Source organism: Pelophylax lessonae (assembly GCF_965119305.1).
Source record: "Pelophylax lessonae genome assembly, chromosome: 2".
In the NCBI taxonomy this organism is placed as follows: domain Eukaryota; kingdom Metazoa; phylum Chordata; class Amphibia; order Anura; family Ranidae; genus Pelophylax; species Pelophylax lessonae.
In genome coordinates, this window is record NC_138769.1 from 297,469,750 (window position 1) to 297,488,784 (window position 19,035).

Here is a 19,035-nt window from a genome sequence, read left to right on the forward strand (position 1 = left end):
TTGTATCTGTTAAGATGAGGAATTTTGTCTCTTTTTTAAACTGTTTTAACAATTAATAAAATTATTTTTGGATTTGTCAAATATGTGGTTGATATGCGGTTAATGACTTTGTGCTCACCTGTCAGGAGTCCCCCTCAACATATCCATTCATTTTTTACTTGGAGTAGCCAGTATCTTGCCACCTTGGTGTCCAGATCTGGGCTCTCTAGTTCCTTTTATTCAGGTATTTCTGCTTTGTATGGTTTTATATACCGTGGTAATTCAAAATAGTCACGTTATCCCAGAACCAAACCATAAAAGGAGTGTAAATTACATGCAACATCACCAAATGGTGAATTCTGGCGCTGCGGTGTGGTCATTCACTTAAGTGGGGCTGTTCTGTTAATACTGGCAAAGTCAGGCTTTAGTCATCCCATCAATAAAAAGACTACTAAGAAAGGAGTGCTTGAGAATGTTTTGGATCTTCTCTGTATTTCCAAAAGAAAGAGTTAGAAACAGATTGGGAGTTTGCAGCTATCGTGAGTCTTTCATTTAATATAGCAACAATTAATAAGGCTGTAATATAAAATATAAAAATATGTATGGTTATAAGTTTTCCCTGTAAAAGATACCTGTATTTAACAAATCAAAAAGGAATGTGTAGCAACCAATGAGAAATAGTTTTTATTTGGCTGCACTAAAACTATGAAAGCTGAAATGTGATAGTGAACACAACCACAAAGTACTGATAATATACATGCCAATCAAACAACTCTTGTAATTGAGTTTCAAGGTTTTTATACATATGGTCAGTAATTATGCCTTTTTGTTCTGTTTAGTTCCTTAGATATGCCTTGCTACGACAGTGATGATGCCAACCCTCGCAGTGTTTCCAGCCTCTCCAATCGTTCTTCCCCTGTGTCCTGGCGTTATGGGCAGGCTAGCCCACGGCTGCAAGCTGGAGAAGCTCCCTCTCTTGGTGGTTGTCGCACAGAAAGTGGTGTAGGAGGCTGGCAGTTTTCACATACAATGCCTCTCCGTGCTGGCACGAGAATTTGCAGCATTACCCAACGTCTAGAGCTAATGGAAACAGCAGAGCGCGATTTAAAATCTGGGTATGGAAGCGACAGTGACTGCCAGTTGGGAAAAGAGACATCACATGAGGATGATGACATTATAACTAGGTATGTGGGGTCAACTCTAAAGTAGCTGAAGTAGTATTAACATTTCAGAGTTATTTGGCACCTTAAAAATCCCTAGCTCTCCTATTTATGGAGGCTTTTTTACTTTTCTTGTATCCTACAATTGGGATGCAGTGCCCTTGAGCAACTCTCCTAGCATACTTCTCTCCTGTATTAACATTTTGGTAAAAGGGGCCATGGCGTAAACCCCTAATGTAACTTGATGTTTATGATTGAACTAGTAATAACACTACAGATTCATATGAAAATGTGTCAGAACATCATCTAAAACGCCAGAGACTTGAATCTTACATCATTAATGCAGTGGTGTCAGTTTCCTCCCATGCTGAAGTAAATCTAGTTGAGGCCATATTATGCTGCTACTACAGGAAAGCCCTACTAGTCCTAAAAACATACAATACAATTATAACTGCTACCGAAAACAAAGGTAGATAAATGTTATTTAGTTACCTTTTGGGTACAGCTGACAACCAAAGTGATTTCCAACAACAAACAAAATAAATCATATTTCTCTTTCATGCTACTGTGGCAGCAGTGCTGCTTGCATAAAGAATGCCCCAAAATGTCCCTCCTGTCCCCCACATCCTTTTTTTACCCAAAGTTAGAAGAAAATAGCTTGAAGCCAGGTATCCTCTACTTCAGGGGGGTCAAACTCAATTTCATCACAGGCCACATCAAACAATTTGGTTGCCCTCAAAGGCCTGGTTGTATCTGTAGGACTATCTTTATTTAAGGTTTTTCTTTTTTAGAGAATAGGTGCAGGAACTCAACACCGCACCCCCCCCCCCCCGAATCACTTCAAATGGTGGGTTTGGCCAAATAGCATCAACAGTGAGAGGATTTTAACCACTTTAAGACTGCTACTGCAGCACAGTGGCAGCCCTGGGTCCAGCGACGTAGACCTACGTTGCTGGAAACCCTGCTGCCTCTGCGGCGCGCGCGCACCGCCGGAGGCTCGCTCACGCTGTGTTTAGACACAGCGGGAGTCAGGCCGGAGGAGGAGATGCGGCGATCACCGTCTCTCTTCCCCGATCGTTGGGGAAAGAGTGAGAAAATCCACCTGCTTGTGTAAACAAAGCAGGCGGATCTTCCCTGTGACAGAAAGGGACAGATCACAGGATTCAGCATAGCTGAACCTGCGATCTCTGTCTCTGTCACAGAACCTCCTCCCCCCACACACATCAGTAAGCATGAGGCACACATTTAACCCCTTAATCAGCAACAATGTTAACCCCTTCCCTGCAAGTGTCATTATTATAGTAACAGTGCATATTTTTAGCACTGATTACTGTAGTAATGTCACTGGTCCCCCCTAAAGTGTAAAAAATGTAATTTAGGGGTCCGATCTGTCCGCCGCAATGTCACAGTCCCGCAAAAAATCGCAGATCGCCGCAATTACTACAAAAAAAAAACAATACAAATTACAAATCTTTCCCGTAGTTCATAAACGCGATAACTTTTGCGCAAACCAATCAAAATACGCTTATTGCAATTTTTTTTTATATATCAGAATGTGAAAAATATAGTTTTTTTTTTTTTTTTCCAAATTGTCGCTCTTTTTTTCAAAAATGAAAAATCGCACAGGTGATCAAATACCACCAAAAAAAGCTCTATTTGTGTGGAAAAAAAAGGACATCAATTTTATTTGGGTACAGCGTCGCACGACCGCGCAATTGACCGTTAACCGCCTTAGCGGTATCCCAGAGCGTGACTCGGGGTGTATTTTTTATGCTAGGATCGGTATCCCCGAGTCACGCTCGGGGTGGATGTGCAGAGCGCACAGCGCTGTCTCTTACCTTCTCCTGGTCCTGATCCAGCGATGATCTCCCATTGCTGTGATCGCCAGCCGAGATCCCCGCCGCTCCTCCGTCGGTATGATGACTTCCTAGTTCCGTTCCCTGCAGCAGCAATGCTGCATGGGAGTGGAACTGGGAGGGAAATTCAAATGTTGCACAAAACACAAACGCATAACACATTTATATTATATATATACATACATATATATATATATGTATGTGTGTGTATATATATATATATATATATATATATATATATATATATATATATATAATGTATGTGTATATATATGTATATATACATATATACCTATATACACACATATATATATATATATACACATATATATATATATACACACATATATATATATAACGCATGAATTATAATCTAATCAATAATATAATTTTATATAATATAATATATATATATATATATATATAATATAATAAAATTATATTATTGATTAGATTATAATTCATGCGTTTGTGTTTCAAATTTATCACATCTGGGATGTCTACTAGAGTCTTGTTTTGGTCAGGTTAAAGTCAGTAATTACTAAGAATTGTAGGCCTATAATACATAACGCCAAATTTCCATGAAAAAAATTGTACCGCTTTTGGTACCACAAAGTAACACAGTGCCGAATCGCAAAAGATGGCCTGGTCAGGAAGGGGGGAAAATCTTCCGGTCATAAAGCGGTTAAAAATACTCTCATTGAGAATTTTTTTGTCAAAGACATGTAGCTAAATACATTTTGGCCTAAATATATGACAAAAATTGAATATATTGGATATTTTTTAACTGTCAAAGTCGAAAATGTCAATGTTTCGCAAAATTTTCCGCTCTTTTTTTATTAATATCGCAAAAAATAAAAAGCGCAGACCACCAAAACAAAGCTCTGTTTGTGGGGAAAAAAAGGCCATACATTTTGTTTGGGTACAGCATCGCATGACCGCGCAATTGTCAGTCAAATTCACGCAGTGCCAAGTTGAAAATAGTGGCCTGGTCATTAAGCAGCAAAATCCTACGGTCTTAAAGTGGTTAAAGGGCGATAAATACCAAGAGTATGCTATGTGCAAAGTTAAGGGATGTGCTATGTAAAAAGTGCAGAGTTCAAGAGTGCACTATGTACATAGTGCAGAGTTTGGGGTGTGCCGTGTACAGAGTGGGCTACATACGGAGTGCAGATTTATTCATAGGATGTCTACATCTCACGTCCATCCATGCTGACTCTGACCTCTGCACCGCTCTCCCCAATCCCCCACCTCTACACACATCTCCTTCCACAGCCCTTATCCCCTCCCCTCCCAAAAGCTTTCTTGCATCTCACCTATCCTGCCCATCCTTCCTACTTTCAGCAGTGTAGGTGGCTCTGCCTCTCTATCTCACTTGCAGGAAGATCATTGGTCAGCATCTGTGCACCTGGGCATAGATGGAGAACAAAGTGCAGCTTACCACACGATGCCCCATCCCACACTGCACCCGCATCTCCCTTGTCACTACCCTAAAGGCAGGGCAGGCAGGGATCTGTGAGAGCCGCCAAGAGGAAAACAGTCCTTGTAAACACACACGCCTTCTGTGTTTACAGGTGACAGTGGTGAGCGAGGAGCAGGGGGTGAGAGCTGGAGGTGGCTGCAACTGTAAATTTATATTTTAAGCTGCTGCAGGCGTAAATTTTCTTTTAAATATGTAAATTGATGCTGTAGCTGCAGCTCTTCAAAGCTGAACTTGCTCAAGTGGTTATGAAGATAGAGGTTGCTACCTAGAAGTTAGTTTTAGAAGCATATAATTAAAGCCTACATCATTATGCACTGAAAAGCATCAAATAAATATTTACAGTGAAAAGTAAATACCTAAAAACAAACTTTTTTTATATCGCAGCTCATCAGTACTTAGATATGGTGGCTGCATTCATTTTTCTTTTTTTAGGCTAAGAACATTTTAAGCAAGTACAGAAAATATTTTGTTGACCTTGCCGGAAATGCAGTGTCCATGTCAATTAGTGTGAGCTGAAAAGACAGCTCAAAGAACCTTATCTTTATTTTGTGAACTACCAGCCCTATCATCCAGCCATGTAATGAAGAAAAACAAAGATATACATGTTTAGATTTCAGCCTGTGCGACAATCGTGGCTGCCTCCATAGATACAGTGGAGAAAAAAGCATAAGCATGCATGAAGGAGAATTGTGTTATTCACAGGATATGTTCTTATAGTGATTTTAGTCCCCGTTCACATTAGGTCGCTCCTACTTCGGGGGTGACCTGTGAAGTCGCGTGCACCGCGACTTCGGTGCGACTTGCACGGACTTCATCTAATGAATGTCTATGCAAGTCGCCTCCAGGTCACCCCGAAGTAGTGCAGGACCCTTTTTGTAAGTCGGAGCGACTTGTGTCGCTCCTATTAGAACCGTTCCTGTACTACTCAATGGACCCGACGGTGCGCGACTTGCCAGGCTGACCAAGTCGCCTGGCAAGTCGTAATAGTGTGAACCGGTTCTAAGGCCCCGTTCACACTGGGGCGACGCTACTTCCCGGGGCGACCTCCGTGGTCGCGGCGCGCTGCTCGCACCACGACCTCGGAGCGGCCGGCACGGACTTCATAACATTGAAGTCTATGCAGGTCGCTCCGGGTCGCCCCAAAGAAGCTCCGGACCCTTTTTCTAAGTCGGAGCGACTTGTGTCGCTCCTATTAGAACGGGTCCATAGCTTCTCAATGCAAGGCGACCTACGGCGACCTGTCAGGCGACCAGGTCGTCTGACAGGTCGCCCCAGTGTGAATGAGGGCTAAAAGTCTTGTTTTTTTTTTCTTTAAAAAAATAAAAAACAAATACGTTTTACTTACCTGTTCTGTGCAGTGGCTTTTCACAGAGCAGCCCAGATCCTCCTCTTCTCGGGTCCCCTGCCGGTACTCCTTGCCCCTTCCTTCTGCTAAGTGCCCCCACAGCAAGCAGCTTGCTATGGGGGCACCCGAGCTGAGCCACTGTTCTGTGTGTCCATTTAGACACATAGACACAGCTAGGCCCTGCCCCCTCTCTTTCCTCATTGGCTCACTGTTTTTGATTGATAACAGCGGGAGCCAATGGTGCTTGCTTCTGTCTCAGCCAATTGGGGAGAGTCCTCAGACAGCCTAAGCTCTCGTGCGTCATCGCTGGATCGAGATGGGGCTTAGGTAAGTATTGGGGGGGGGCTGAGAGGGGCTGCTGCAGACAGAAAGTTTTTTATTTTAATATATAGAATGCATTAAGATGAAAAATCCTCTGCCTTTAGAACCACTTTAAGCGGGCACTCATGTGGGGGGCATGTTTTGCCTGCCCAGTATGCACGGGTGTTCCGTGCATCCGCGTGCAGGCAGTCCCATTTTTTATAATTGGGATGCAGCAGCTTAATGAACACAGCTGATGCTTCCAGTTTTGACGTCTGCACTCTGTCTGCATTTGGGGACACACACAACTGCACCCACATGGGTGTCAAATTGGGAGCAGTGGCTGTGTATGTGCAGCCACTGTGCCGCAAATGATATGAATGGAACTGCCTGCACAGATCACCTGCATATCTCATGTTGGCAAAACACAGCCCTTGCACAGGTGTATGCTTAAAGCACCTTTTTGACAGCAGCAAGCTCACTGTCACAATTGAAAACATTTTTGCCGTGCCGGGCTCAACCTGCCTGGCCGCGTCAGTGTTCTGTGAATGTAAAAACTACAAGTACTGACAGCCTACTAGGGTGTTATTGAGCACTCTAGGTAATTCATTGAGTCTTCCTGTCAGAGTGTAACTGCCTGCCTGTATCAGAAGTATGGGCAGACAGCTGCACAGACAGGACTGTAGCATTACACCCACGATTGCAGGTGCAATTCTTTAAGACTCCTAATAAAAACATTTAAAAAATGTGCATTTATTATTTTTTTTTGTAAAGATGAACCTATTCTTTAGGTACACCCATGTTAATGGAGCGTTAAGAGAAAAAAGCCCAAACAAAGGAAAACTAATGTAGCCACTACATATAAGGGATGATAAGCTGCATAATATTATATTTTTGTTTTTTGCAGTAGATGAGATTTAAGATTGTCAAAATCCCGTTTATTTTTTCAGTTCACCTAGAGCTTATTGTTTTTTGCTTAACAAAACTGGATCTTCACTTTAAAGGCTCATTTACGCTACAATCTCTGCGTTCACTGTTTGTTTCTGCATAATGATTCACGTTTTTTTGTAATTTTTCAGTATGTTTTTTGTAATATTTTTTTTATCTTTCTTTACTTAAGGCCCTTCTGCTTTTCCTGCGCCTTTACTCTGCTTAAAAGTGCAAGAAAAAATGCAATAAAAACTTTTCCTTTTTTATGCATTCTTTATTTATAAAAAGTTTTTTCAAAATATACAACTAGTATGGGAGAAGTAGAGAACAACAATCATTATGACCACCCTGGTATACCTTACAAATAGGCAGTCTTAGTATAATCTGAAGTTGAATGTCATATACAGACACATTGTTCAAAAAATATAACCCACATTATAACACATTGGGCAAAACCACTGAGTTTAAAGACTTTGCATAATGTAACATGACAGCCAACATGTCTTGTTGGTGAATCTGCCTCAGGGTGGAGAAACAATCAGAGGAAGTGGAATGGAAAATAGCTACAATACAGAAAAAGAAGAGCGAAAGAAAGAAAAGGAGGAGGACAAGAAAGAGGGGAAAAAAGGGGGGTCGGGTAAATAAATAATGTTATTCTTTTGGGGGAGGGTACATAACCACCACCGATATTTTATTTTTTTTGTAAGCTGCCATGGGATCTCAGTGTGGTGCTATAGATAAAAGGAAGGAGTGAACAGCTAGGATTGTGATTGAAACACGGTTGTGTTTTCAGGGCGCTTTTTTAATAACTATGTCTATGTTTCACAAGTGCATGCTGGGAGTCAGGAAACCAGAAAACACCAAAGAAACAAAAAAAAAAATGCATTAAAAAGTGCAATATGAAGCCCTTTGTGTCCCGAGTAGAGGCGGCTTTTGAGCGATGGGCTAGCAAAAAGCGCCCCCCATTTTCCCCTGCCTCATCTGTTTTATCAGATCCTGAATCTGATACCGCGGACGTGGGTCTCCCTGCTGGGTCTGCGACCACGCGCCTGGAATCCTCAGATAGTGAGGATGATTCCTCCACATCTGCAACTGCGCACGAAAAGGCGATGGTGGAAGCACTGATTGTATATGTGCGTGAGACCTTGAAGATGGAGTACGCATGTTCCCTTTTGGCACTCACAAGCCAACCAGAGCGGCAAAGGTGCTTCCTTTCTCTGCCTATTTTGACAAAATTGTCGCTAAAGAGTGGAGACAACCAAAGCGGCCCCTTGGAGTCCCTAAGCACTTTACTAGGCGATACCCCTATGAGGAGTCCCTTCTTAAGAAGTGGACTGTTCCACCGGTGGTGGATCCTCCGGTTTCCAGATTGAAAAAGGCAATCATAATTCCAGTTGAAGAGTCCTGGCCTTTAAGGATCTGGCTTACAGGAAGGCGGAGGTTGTGGCCCGCAATATGTACACTCTGGCTGGTTCGGCACTGAGGCCAGTATTCACCATTTCCCTGGTGTCGCAAACTCTGACTGAGTGGGCTAAGATTTTACGCTGTGACCTAGAGGGAGAACAGCTTCCCCATGCCTTTGCCAAGCTGGCGGACCAGCTGGTCCAGGGGCTGCAGTTTATCTGTGATGCCTCTTTGGATGCAGCTCCCCTAGTGGCTCGGCTGTCTGTTTCGTGAGTGGTCCTTCGGCGTGTCTTTTGGCTTAAATGCTGGTCTGCAGACCGGACTTCTAAAATGGCTGACTGATCTCCCCTTTCAAGGAGATAGCCTGTTTGGAGCTTCCCTGGATGACATCATTAAAGGTCTGACAGGGGGAAAGAGTACCTTTCTTCCTCAGGCTACTGAGGACAAGGAACCTTGTCTTAGACGTGGCCCTTCCTTCTTGGCTCATATGTTTTTTCATCCCTCAGGGTCGACTGGCAAGGGCTCAAATCTTTTCAGGGCCTCCTCTGAAGGATCCAAATGAACCTGGTTTGCCAAGCTGAGAGCGGGCTTCTCCAGACCTGCATGAAGGTGTGCCCTCACCTGTATCAGATGTCGTGGGGCATCTTTGCTGGTTTCCGGACCCATGGACTTCCCTGGTACAAGACAAGTGGGTCCACAAAGCCATTTGGTCCGGCTACAAAATTCGCTCTTGTCCCCGGCAAGGTTCTTTCTTTTCAACTTGCGCCTGTCCCCGGACTGCTTACAGGGTCTGTTTGGGGCGGTACGAAACCTGTTACTTCAAGGGGTGATTGTCCCGGTTCCGACTTCGGAAAGTTTGCAGAGTTTTTACTCAAACATGTTTGCAGTTCCCAGGAAGGGAGGCAAGGTGCGTCCAATCCTGGACCTCAAGGCGCTGAACTGCTTTGTGCGGGTGCAGAAGTTCAGAAAGGAGTCCATTCGCACGGTGGTGGCATCCCTGCATCAGGGGGATTTTCTTGCCTCCATTGACATCAAAATTGCTTACCTTCACATTCCAACATGTGTCGGTCACCAGCGCTTCCTCCGTGTTGCCGTTGGAGAGGAGCATTATTAGTTTGTTGTGTTACCCTTTGGTCTGGCCACTGCTCCTCGTGTCTTCACAAAAGTGTTAGCTCCGGTGCTAGCATTGTTATGCCAATGGGGAGTTGCGGTACTGGGCTACTTGGACCACCTCCTTCTGCGAGCTGAGTCTCCTGCTGCTCTGGTGAAAAACCTGGAAATCACCATACAAACTCTGCGCGAGTTTGGCTGGATTCTGTTCAGAAGCCTGCTCTGGTTCCATCCACAAAGCTGGATTATCTGTGTCTTACTCTGGACTCGGCCTTAGTCAGAGTGCTCCTTCGTCTGGACAAACTCCAGAAATTGCAGGCTGCAATTCATCTCCTGCTTTCCAGCAGATGGTCATCCCTCCGGACTTGCATGCAGGTGCTGGGCCTGATGGTGTCTACCTTTTGAGGCAGTTCCATTTGCACAGTTTCATATGAGGTCACTGCAAAGGGAGATTCTGGCCAAATGGGACTAGACTCCACAGTCACTGGATCAATGTCTTGGAAATCCAAGCGATCAGACTGTGCCTGGACCATTGAATGGATCGTCTACAGGGATGTCCAGTGCGCATTCAATCAGACAATGCCACAGCTGTGGGGGGCACAAGAAGTGTCCTGGTGGCTCTGGAGGTAGCCAGCATTCTAAGGTGGGCAAAACTGTTCTTTCCAGCCCTCTCTGCCGCACACATTCCCGGGGTGGAAAACTGGCAGACGGATTACCTCAGTTGGCAGGCCTTGAACCAAGGGAAATGGTCTCTTCATCCGGAGGTGTTTCATCAGTAGTGTCTCCGGTGGGGCATCCCCGAGGTGGATCTGTTGGCGTCTCGGCTCAACAGAAAGATGCAGAGCTTTGGGGATCGGTCATGGGATCCTCTGGCGGATGCCACAGACACGCTGGTGGCCTCGTGGGGTCAGTATCATCTGATTTATGCCTTCCCTCCTCTTCTGCCAAGACTTCTGCACAGGATCGAGGCAGAAGGGATTCTGGTCATCTTAGTGGCTCTGGACTGGCCTCACGGGGCTGGGTACGCCGATCTGGTGCGGCTGGTCACCAACGTTCCTTAAAAGCTTCCTCTCAGGGAGGATCTCCTGTCCCAAGGACCAATCTTCCATCCTGCTTTACAGTCGCTGGCTTTGACGGCTTGGCTGTTGAACGCCAGGTGCTGATGGATAGTAGCTTGTTGGAGTCACTGACTCCAATGAATGCTGTTAAAAGCTAGGATATCCACTTCTAGGAAGATCTACTATCATACATGGCAGTCGTACATTGCGTGGTGTGAGTCTCTTGAGGTTCCTCCTCGCTCTTTCTCTGTAGCTCACATCTTGACCTTCCTTCAGTGGGGGGGGGTTGAGCGGAAACTGGCCTTAAGTACTATCAAGGATCAGGTGTCGGCTTTAGCGGTCTTCTTTCAATAGGCCCTTGGCCACATACTCCTTGGTGCCTACTTTTCTTCAGGGAGTTAGGTACTTGGTCCCTCCAGTGCGGTCTCAGTTGCCGCCTTGGGACCTCAGTTTGGTGCTCTCAGTTCTCCAGAAGTCTCCTTTTGAGAATCTTCAGGAGATTCCCCTTCTTGGTGGCTATCACCTCTGTGTGCAGGGTGTCGGAATTTAGGGCATTATCCTGTTGTTCACCTTACTTGGTGGTTCACAGAGATAAGGTGGTTCTTTGTCCCTTTCTGTCGTTCCTTCCAAAGGTTGTCTGTGATTTTCATTTAAATGAAGACATTGTGTTGCCTTCCCTGTGTCCCAAAACATCTGAAGGAAATTGGCTTGCATGCCTTAGATGTTGTCTGGGCAATTAGGGTGTACCTGGCAGCTAGGGAGTGTTTTAGGAAGCCAGACTCACTATTTGTGCTACCGAATGGGCCTCAGAAAGGGTTGTCCCCTTCCTCTGCGACCATTAACAGATGGATCAGACAGACAGTGATCCAGGCCTATTCCAACAGCGGTCAGGTTCCTCCTTTCCCTGTCAAGGCGCACTCTACTCAGGCGCTCAGTGCCTCCTGGGCCTTTCGTCATCAGGCGTCAGTGACAAAGGTTTGCAAGGTGGCCACCTGGTTGTCGGTGCACACTTTTACAAAGTTCTGTAAAGTGGATATGTTGGCATCTGTGGATGCTTCCCTTGGCTGCAAGGTTTTGCAGGCTGCAGTTTAGAGGGCCTGGTTCTCTTTGAGGGTGTATTGTTTTTTTCAGGTGATTTTGGTTGAGCTCCTGTTTACCTGGTTGGCTGTGGTTAGCCTTGGGAATTTCCTTTTTGCTGTTCCCACCCTTCATGTTTAACGCTGCTTTGGGACATCCCAAAGGGTAAGAATATCAGAAGCTGTGTCCGTCAATGAACGAAAGAGAAAATGGGATTTTAGACTTACTGTAAAATCCATTTCTCTGATGTTCATTGACGGACACAGCACCCACCCCTCTCTGGAGTTGTATTTCTTTTGACACTGCTTGTAACAAAACGGAGTAGCTATAGCAGAGAGAGGGAACATACCCCCTGGGACTGCCCATAGGCGTAGCCAGACTTTTTTTCTGCCTAGTGTCCTAGTCCTGTAGGGGGCAGTATAACCCAATGGTTCAGAATAACAGGAGCTGTGGCCGTCAATGAACATCCGAGAAATGTATTTTGCGGTAAGTCAAAAAGCCCATTTTATTTGCTAGAACATTACTTAGAACCCCCAAGCATTATATATATATATATATATATATATTTTTTTTTTTTTTTTTTCTTTTTACCAGAGACCCTAGAGAATAAGATGGCGGTTGTTGCAATATCTTATGTCACACTGTATTTGCGCAGTGGTCTTTCAAATGCAATTTTTGGGGGAAAAAATACACTTTACAATTTTTTTGTATAATTGTGAAAGATGATGTTACACCGAGAATCGTGAGAGAATCATAATCTTTATTCTAAGCAAAAAAAATTGTGATTCGCATTTTATCCAGAATCGTGCAGCTCTAGTTCACCTGTAGGAACTGATGCTTTATTTTGTATACAGTGTAATCAGTTTAAAGCGGAGTTCCACCCTGGATTTTTTTTTTTAAATACCCCCGGGACAGTCAGGGCTAGTACATTCCACAATGGCTAGCCTCTGATCTGTCCCGGGTTGCACTTGCCTGTTAGGACAAATACTTACCTTGAAAACGTCTTGTCCAGCGCTGCCATCTCAGATGTGGGCAGCTTGAAGCCAGCGAGATCCCCTTCGGCGTCTTCTTCCGCCTTCTTCGGTCCCACGATGCTCTGCGCCGGCCCCGACGTCACTTCTGGGTCGCGCGCGTCATCCCTCTACAGCTTCTGGGCATGCCCAGAAGCTGTTTAGAAGGGGATGACGCGCGCGACCCGGAACTGACGTCGGGGCCGGTGCAGGCGCAATGATTCCTGGGAGCTATGACGTTCAGCTCCCAGGAATCATTGCAGAGCCAGGAAGTGACGACGGGCCGCGGCCGAGGAAGAAGGAAGTAAGGTAAGTATTTTTTCTTCGCTACGAGGTAAGTAAAAAAAAAAAAATATATTATCCATTTCTTTTTCAGGTGACCCGGAGCGAGAAGATGGAGGTAAGTATTAAATTAGGGTGGAACTCCACTTTAACTTCTACTGACTGAGATTTACAGGGGAAGAAAAGTTTCATATAAACCTCATCCAGCTGAGACAATAAACGTGAAGGGTCATCTCATAATACTTTGCTTGCCTTCCTGAATAAAATACACAATATTAATGCTACATTAAAAAGAAGAAAGCAATAAACACTTAAAGTAGAACTTTAGTCATACAATTGTAAACTATCACCTTGTAAAACAACCCATTCAGTTTAAAATAGAAATGAAAGGCAAACATTTTTTGTATAGATATAAAAAAAACATTATAAATACCTTTTTTCCATTTTTATAAGTGATCACATTCCCTCTGTTCTCAGCGGCATAAGAGGTGGGGGGAGGAGAAGCAGCAGCACACGTGCTTCTCAGTGAATGGCTGTGCAGCAGGGACGTGTCAGGACATGTCTGATCATATGAGTAGAGTACACTGAGTTCCCAGCATAGCTAGAGAACTGACCACACTATGCTCTCCTGCCTAGTGTGGTCAGTGTTTAATAGGAAAGCAAGGGGACTAGTGGGAACAGCAGGGATTTCGCATAAAGGAAGCAATACAAAGAGAACAGGATACTTTCTCATAAAAGTACATGGTACAACAGGCACACATCAGGAATATGAAGTGTTGGGGTAACAAACGCTTTAAGTTCTGCTAGATCACTTCAGGCTGGTCTCTTAAACTTTATTATTAATATTACTTAATTAAAAATAGTGCCTATACTGTTTAAAATTCAGTAATACACTGTCTCACCCTGCTCTGCACATGCTCAGTTGCTCTCTATTTTTAGGCACTGCCTTATTTGTAGAGGCCGATCTGCTGACAGCCTTAAAGCAGAATTAAAACCCCCTATTCTTTACAGCCAAGGGAGCTGCTTCTGTTTAATCTGCTATTGTCATAGTGCTGCACATGTGATCAGTTATGACACCAGCTGTTTGATGGTTTGACAGATTGGTTGAGGACCAAGCAAATGTGACAGTTAGCAATTCTGGCATTCCAGGAAAGTAACTGTTTTTTGAAGTTTTTAAATCGATGGGTTTAGTTCCACTTTATGATTTACTGCTGTTCAGGGGCTCTTGGCTTCAGTAAAATGGCAGCCTCCAGCAAGAAGAAACAGGAGAAAGGCTAGAGGCAAATTATAGTGCACACTTATTTTGGTAGCATAATTATTAATGTAGAATGTATGTTCCTTGCTAAAGAAAATTATTTTTTTATCAAGTTGTTATGGGTAAAGTTCCACTTTAAAGCTGCTCCCTGGTGCTGCATTGATGCAAGTACACATTAGGTTTAACCTTCCCCTTCTGTATTCATATATACTTAATTTGTATATTCCAAATGATAATATTTATATTTGTTTTAAATAAATACTTTTACCAGCTGTGCTATCACCCTGATTTACTAGAAAATCATGAGGCTTGTAGCTGGGTGCCATGTACATCCATTGGGCCCCAGGCTCCTGCTTAGGTTGCATTGGGGATGGTTTGATTCTGTTGGCCTTTCACTGCTTCACTGAATTGCTACCATATTTTATGGTAGCAGCTTGTGTTTGATGTCCTGAATTATAGCTGGATTGGAGTCTTGCCTTGGTTTCTGTCTTGCATCCTTTTACACCTTTTGTTGCTTGTTTGAGTTATGCACTTGTCAGTTTGTGAGTTTCCCTAGTTCTACTGCTTCTTTCTTGTGCCTTGTCCTGTTTGTTGTGCACATTTTCTTCCTTGAGCCTTGTGCCAGTATTCTGTTACATCTACCTATGTTAGTTTCTTCCGTTGTCTTGCTAATGTGTTTCTCCTGTTTTTGCTTTGCTACTCCTTCTTAGGTCTATCTGTTAGCTTATTGTTTGCATAGCTGTTAGCCAGATATTACTTTTCTAATTCCCTTGTGTGCCTCTGTCTACTTTTTTTTTTCCCTTATCCTTATGTGTTCCAGTCCTCAATCCAGTAGCCTTTAAGGTAGCCTCATTCCAAATCAGTAATTTAGTTGTATGCTTTTTGCCTTGGTGACTTGCTTCCTCTTGGGAACATATGGAGCTACTCTGGAACCCTTCCTGCCCAGGTTTAGGAGAGGGGTTGATGTGTGGTAAGTCCTAGAGCTATCAAAAGACATGGGAATGTGGTACCTATGCTTCCCTTATCCTTATGTGTTCCAGTCCTCAATCCAGAAGCCTTTAAGGTAGCCTCATTCCAAGTCAGTCATTCAGTTAAATGCCTTTTGCCTTGGTGACTTGCCTACACTTGGCAACATATGGAGCTACTCTGGGACCCTTCCTGCCCAGGTTTAGGAGAGGGCTTGATGTGTGGTAAGTCCTGGAGCTATCAGAAGACATGGGAATGTGGTACCTATGCTTCCCTTATCCTTATGTGTTCCAGTCCTCAATCCAGTAGCCTTTAAGGTAGCCTTATTCCAAGTCAGTCATTCAGTTATATGCCTTTTGCCTTGGTGACTTGCCTAATCTTGGCAACATATGGAGCTACTCTGGGACCCTTCCTGCCCAGGTTTTGGAGAGGGTTTGATATGTGGTAAGTCCTGGAGCTATCAGAAGACATGGGAATGTGGTACCTATGCTTTAATGGCCCATACTCACGATCCTAAAATCAGCTGAAAAGTACTGCTACAATACCAGATCGTGCGATTTTCATTTAATAAGTTCAGTTGTTGTTCAAAAATACAAAAACAAATACACTAAAACATATTACATCACTTCCGATTTTTTAATCTGTCATACAAGAATTTCCGTAACTTTAGTAAACTCTTCATTTTCGATATGCGACTAGCTTGCAAAGAAAAACGGACGATCTCTCATCCGATTTTCATATGCTGTGTACGGGCCATAAAAGGATGGCCTATTTGCTGGGTGTCCAGGCTTCTTCTTTTTTTCAGTAAATTAGCACTGAAATAACATCTTATCTTTATTAGTGTGTTTGATGTGATTTTATTATATAGGCTTCAAAAAAGGCACTATGGCCATTACTTAGTATGACTGTCAGTTGCATCTCCGAATTATGGATCTTGCCATTCCTTACCGCAAGTCACTGATATAAAGCCAGTATGCAGATGAAGTCTTCGCATTTAACTTATCTGCTTGCCTGTTCTGGGTCACTGACTCTGAAAGTTGTGGCAGCAATGGGTCAGCATAACAACTAGGCAACAGCAATTTTAAAAATGAGTTTGGCAATGAGCTGGAAATTTCTGTGATGGCAAATGTATGCTTTATTATTACTTATGTACCACCAATCTCTTAGATCCCATGTCCTCTACTGGTGAGACTGTGTGCATTGTACTCAGTTGTGTTTAAATTGGGATGATGAGCTGCATTCCTGCAGTAAGGTAAGTGTAAAGTCCTTAGACTGTTAGTGTTTGCTTGACACCCTGTGTGTGTAAACTGTGTGTAGCTATATGACAAATTTTTATTCACTTCTTTACCCCTTTTGTTGTCGTGTCCCCTCTAACAGCGCACAAGGCTAAATACATGCTCAATAGTGCCCTATATTTTGCTTCATTGCATATGCCCTCTTCCCACATTTGGGCGCATTGGTCTTCAGTCATAGGCACAGCGGTAGACTGAGGCTTTAACAATCAATACTGCTTTCAGCAGCCTGAGATGCCATTAGTTCCTGATTGCCACGTTCACGTTCATAGAAAAAAAATTCAGAACAAAGAAAACATAGAAAGCTTTAATATTACAGGCTGCTAGTCTTTAAAATAATTAAAAGAGCTGTATAGGTTTCAGTTTTTTTATTTATTTATACTTACCTAGGTGGATGCAGCATCAGTCCGATCGGTCCCCTGGCGCCTCTACTCTGAGAACAGAGTGATCGAACACCACAGATCGCTCAGTTCTCACAGCTCCATGAGCAGAGAGCTGCTGACTAGCTCTTCCCCCTCCTCACACACTTGAGCGCTGGGCTGTGGAGGGGGCTGAGCAGCTCGCTCAGGCTCTCTGCGGCTCGTTGAGAGGCTGAGCTGGGTTTCGGTCCGGAGATCTGGATCACGACTGGTCGTGATGATGCAGAGCTTGGACTGACTTCTGTGATGTCAGCAAAGATTGAACTTCAGCCCGCTCTCTGCTGAAAACGGGTCACAGGAGTGCAAAACAAACTGCATTCCTTTAACCACTTAAGCCCCGGAAGATTTTACCCCCTTCCTGACCAGGGGGTTTTTTGCGATTTTTTACTGCGTGACTTTAACGGACAATTGCGCGGTCGTGCGACGCTGTACCTAAATTAATTTCACGTCCTTTTTTTCCCACAAACAGAGCTTTCTTTTGGTGGTATTTGAACACCTGTGCGATTTTTTTGATCATGCGCTATAAACAAAAAAAGAGCGTAATTTTTGCAAAAATAACAATATTTTTCACTTTTTTTTATATGAAATCCCCCCCCCCCAAAAAAAATGTAAAAATCAAAATTTTTTAACATTTTCGGCCAAATTGTTTTATTCTACATATGATTGGTTTGCCCAAAAGTTATTGCGTTTACTAACAAAGGGAAAGATTTTTGTCATTTTTGGTGTTTTTTTTTTAACGAGTAATGGCGGCGATCTGCGATTTTTTTTGCGGTACTGCGACATTGCGGCGGACAGATCGGACCCTTGACTGACATTTTTTATACTTTTGGGGGTACCAGTGACATTACTGCAGTAATCAGTGCTATATATATGCACTGTTACTGCAAAAATGACACTGGCAAGGAAGGGGTTAACTGTATTGGACAGGGAGGGGTTAAGTGTGTCCTAGGGGCGTGATTCTAACTGTAGTGGGACCGTCTGATCTTCATTTTTACACAGGGGAGAATGACAGGCGGCTTGTTTACATAAGCCGCTCTGCCTTTCTCCCGCTGTACCGACGATCGGCGAGTGACCGGCGGACATCGGGTCCGCCGGTCACACGCCCGCACTCCTCCCTGAACGAGCCGAGGCGGGCGCGCGCTCGCTCGCTATTGGCTCTAATAGCAGTGACAGGCGAGTGACGTAGATCTACGTCACTCTGCCTGGCCGGGGCTGACTGCCGCAGTAAATATACTGTGCGCAGTCGGCAACCGGTTAAATACCTGAAAAAGATACTGTTTACAGTGCTAATTTCAAGCACAAATACTCACAGGCAAGCTGAAACATACAGTTGCATCTCAAAAAATTTGAATTTCATCAAAAAGTAATTAAATTCAGTAATTCAGTTCAAAAAGTGCAACTCATATATTTTATATAGATGCGTTACACACAGAGTGGTATATTTCATGCATTTCTTTTTTACATTTTGATGATTATGACTTATAGCTAGTGAAAACCCCAAATTCAGTATCTCAGAAAATTAGAATATTACATAAGACCACTAAAAAAGATTTTTAATACAGAAACTTTGACTTACTGAAAAATAAGTCTATGTACAATATAGAATGCACTATGCCAATACTTGATCGGGGCTCCTTTTGCATGAATTACTGCATCAGTGCGGTGTAGGTGTTATGGAAGCACAGGTTGCTTTGACAGCGGCCTTCAGCTCATCTGCATTGTTGGGTCTGGGGTCTCTCATCTTCCTCTTGACAATACCCCACAAATTCTCAATGGGGTTTAGGTCAAACGAGTTTGCTGGCCAGTCAAGCACAGTGATACCATGATCAATAAACCAGGTATTGGTACTTTTGGCAGTGTGAGCAGGTGCCAAGTCCTGCTGGAAAATGAAATCAGCATCCCCATAAAGCTAGTCAGCAGATGGAAGCATGAAGTGCTCTAGAATTTCCTGCTGGAGGGCTACGCTGGCTTTGGATTTATTAACCACTTTACCACCGGAGGATTTTGCTGTCTTACGTCCAGGCCACTTTTTGCGATTCGACACTGTGCGACTTTAACTGACAATTGTGCGGTCATGCAACGCCGTACCCAAACAAAACTTACATCCTT

General features: G+C 43.8%; 1 protein-coding gene across 4 annotated transcripts in view; it reads left to right on the top strand.

Annotated features, from left to right (window-relative positions):
* NAV1 (neuron navigator 1) overlaps window positions 1–19,035 on the top strand; it is a 296,089-nt gene that overhangs the window by 103,507 nt on the left and 173,547 nt on the right. For all 4 annotated transcript variants that reach the window (XM_082246689.1, XM_082246691.1, XM_082246690.1 and 1 more), the window contains exon 3: window positions 819–1,163. In XM_082246689.1, the coding sequence (XP_082102815.1) occupies window positions 819–1,163 (345 nt within the window). The remainder of the gene's footprint in view (window positions 1–818; window positions 1,164–19,035) is intronic.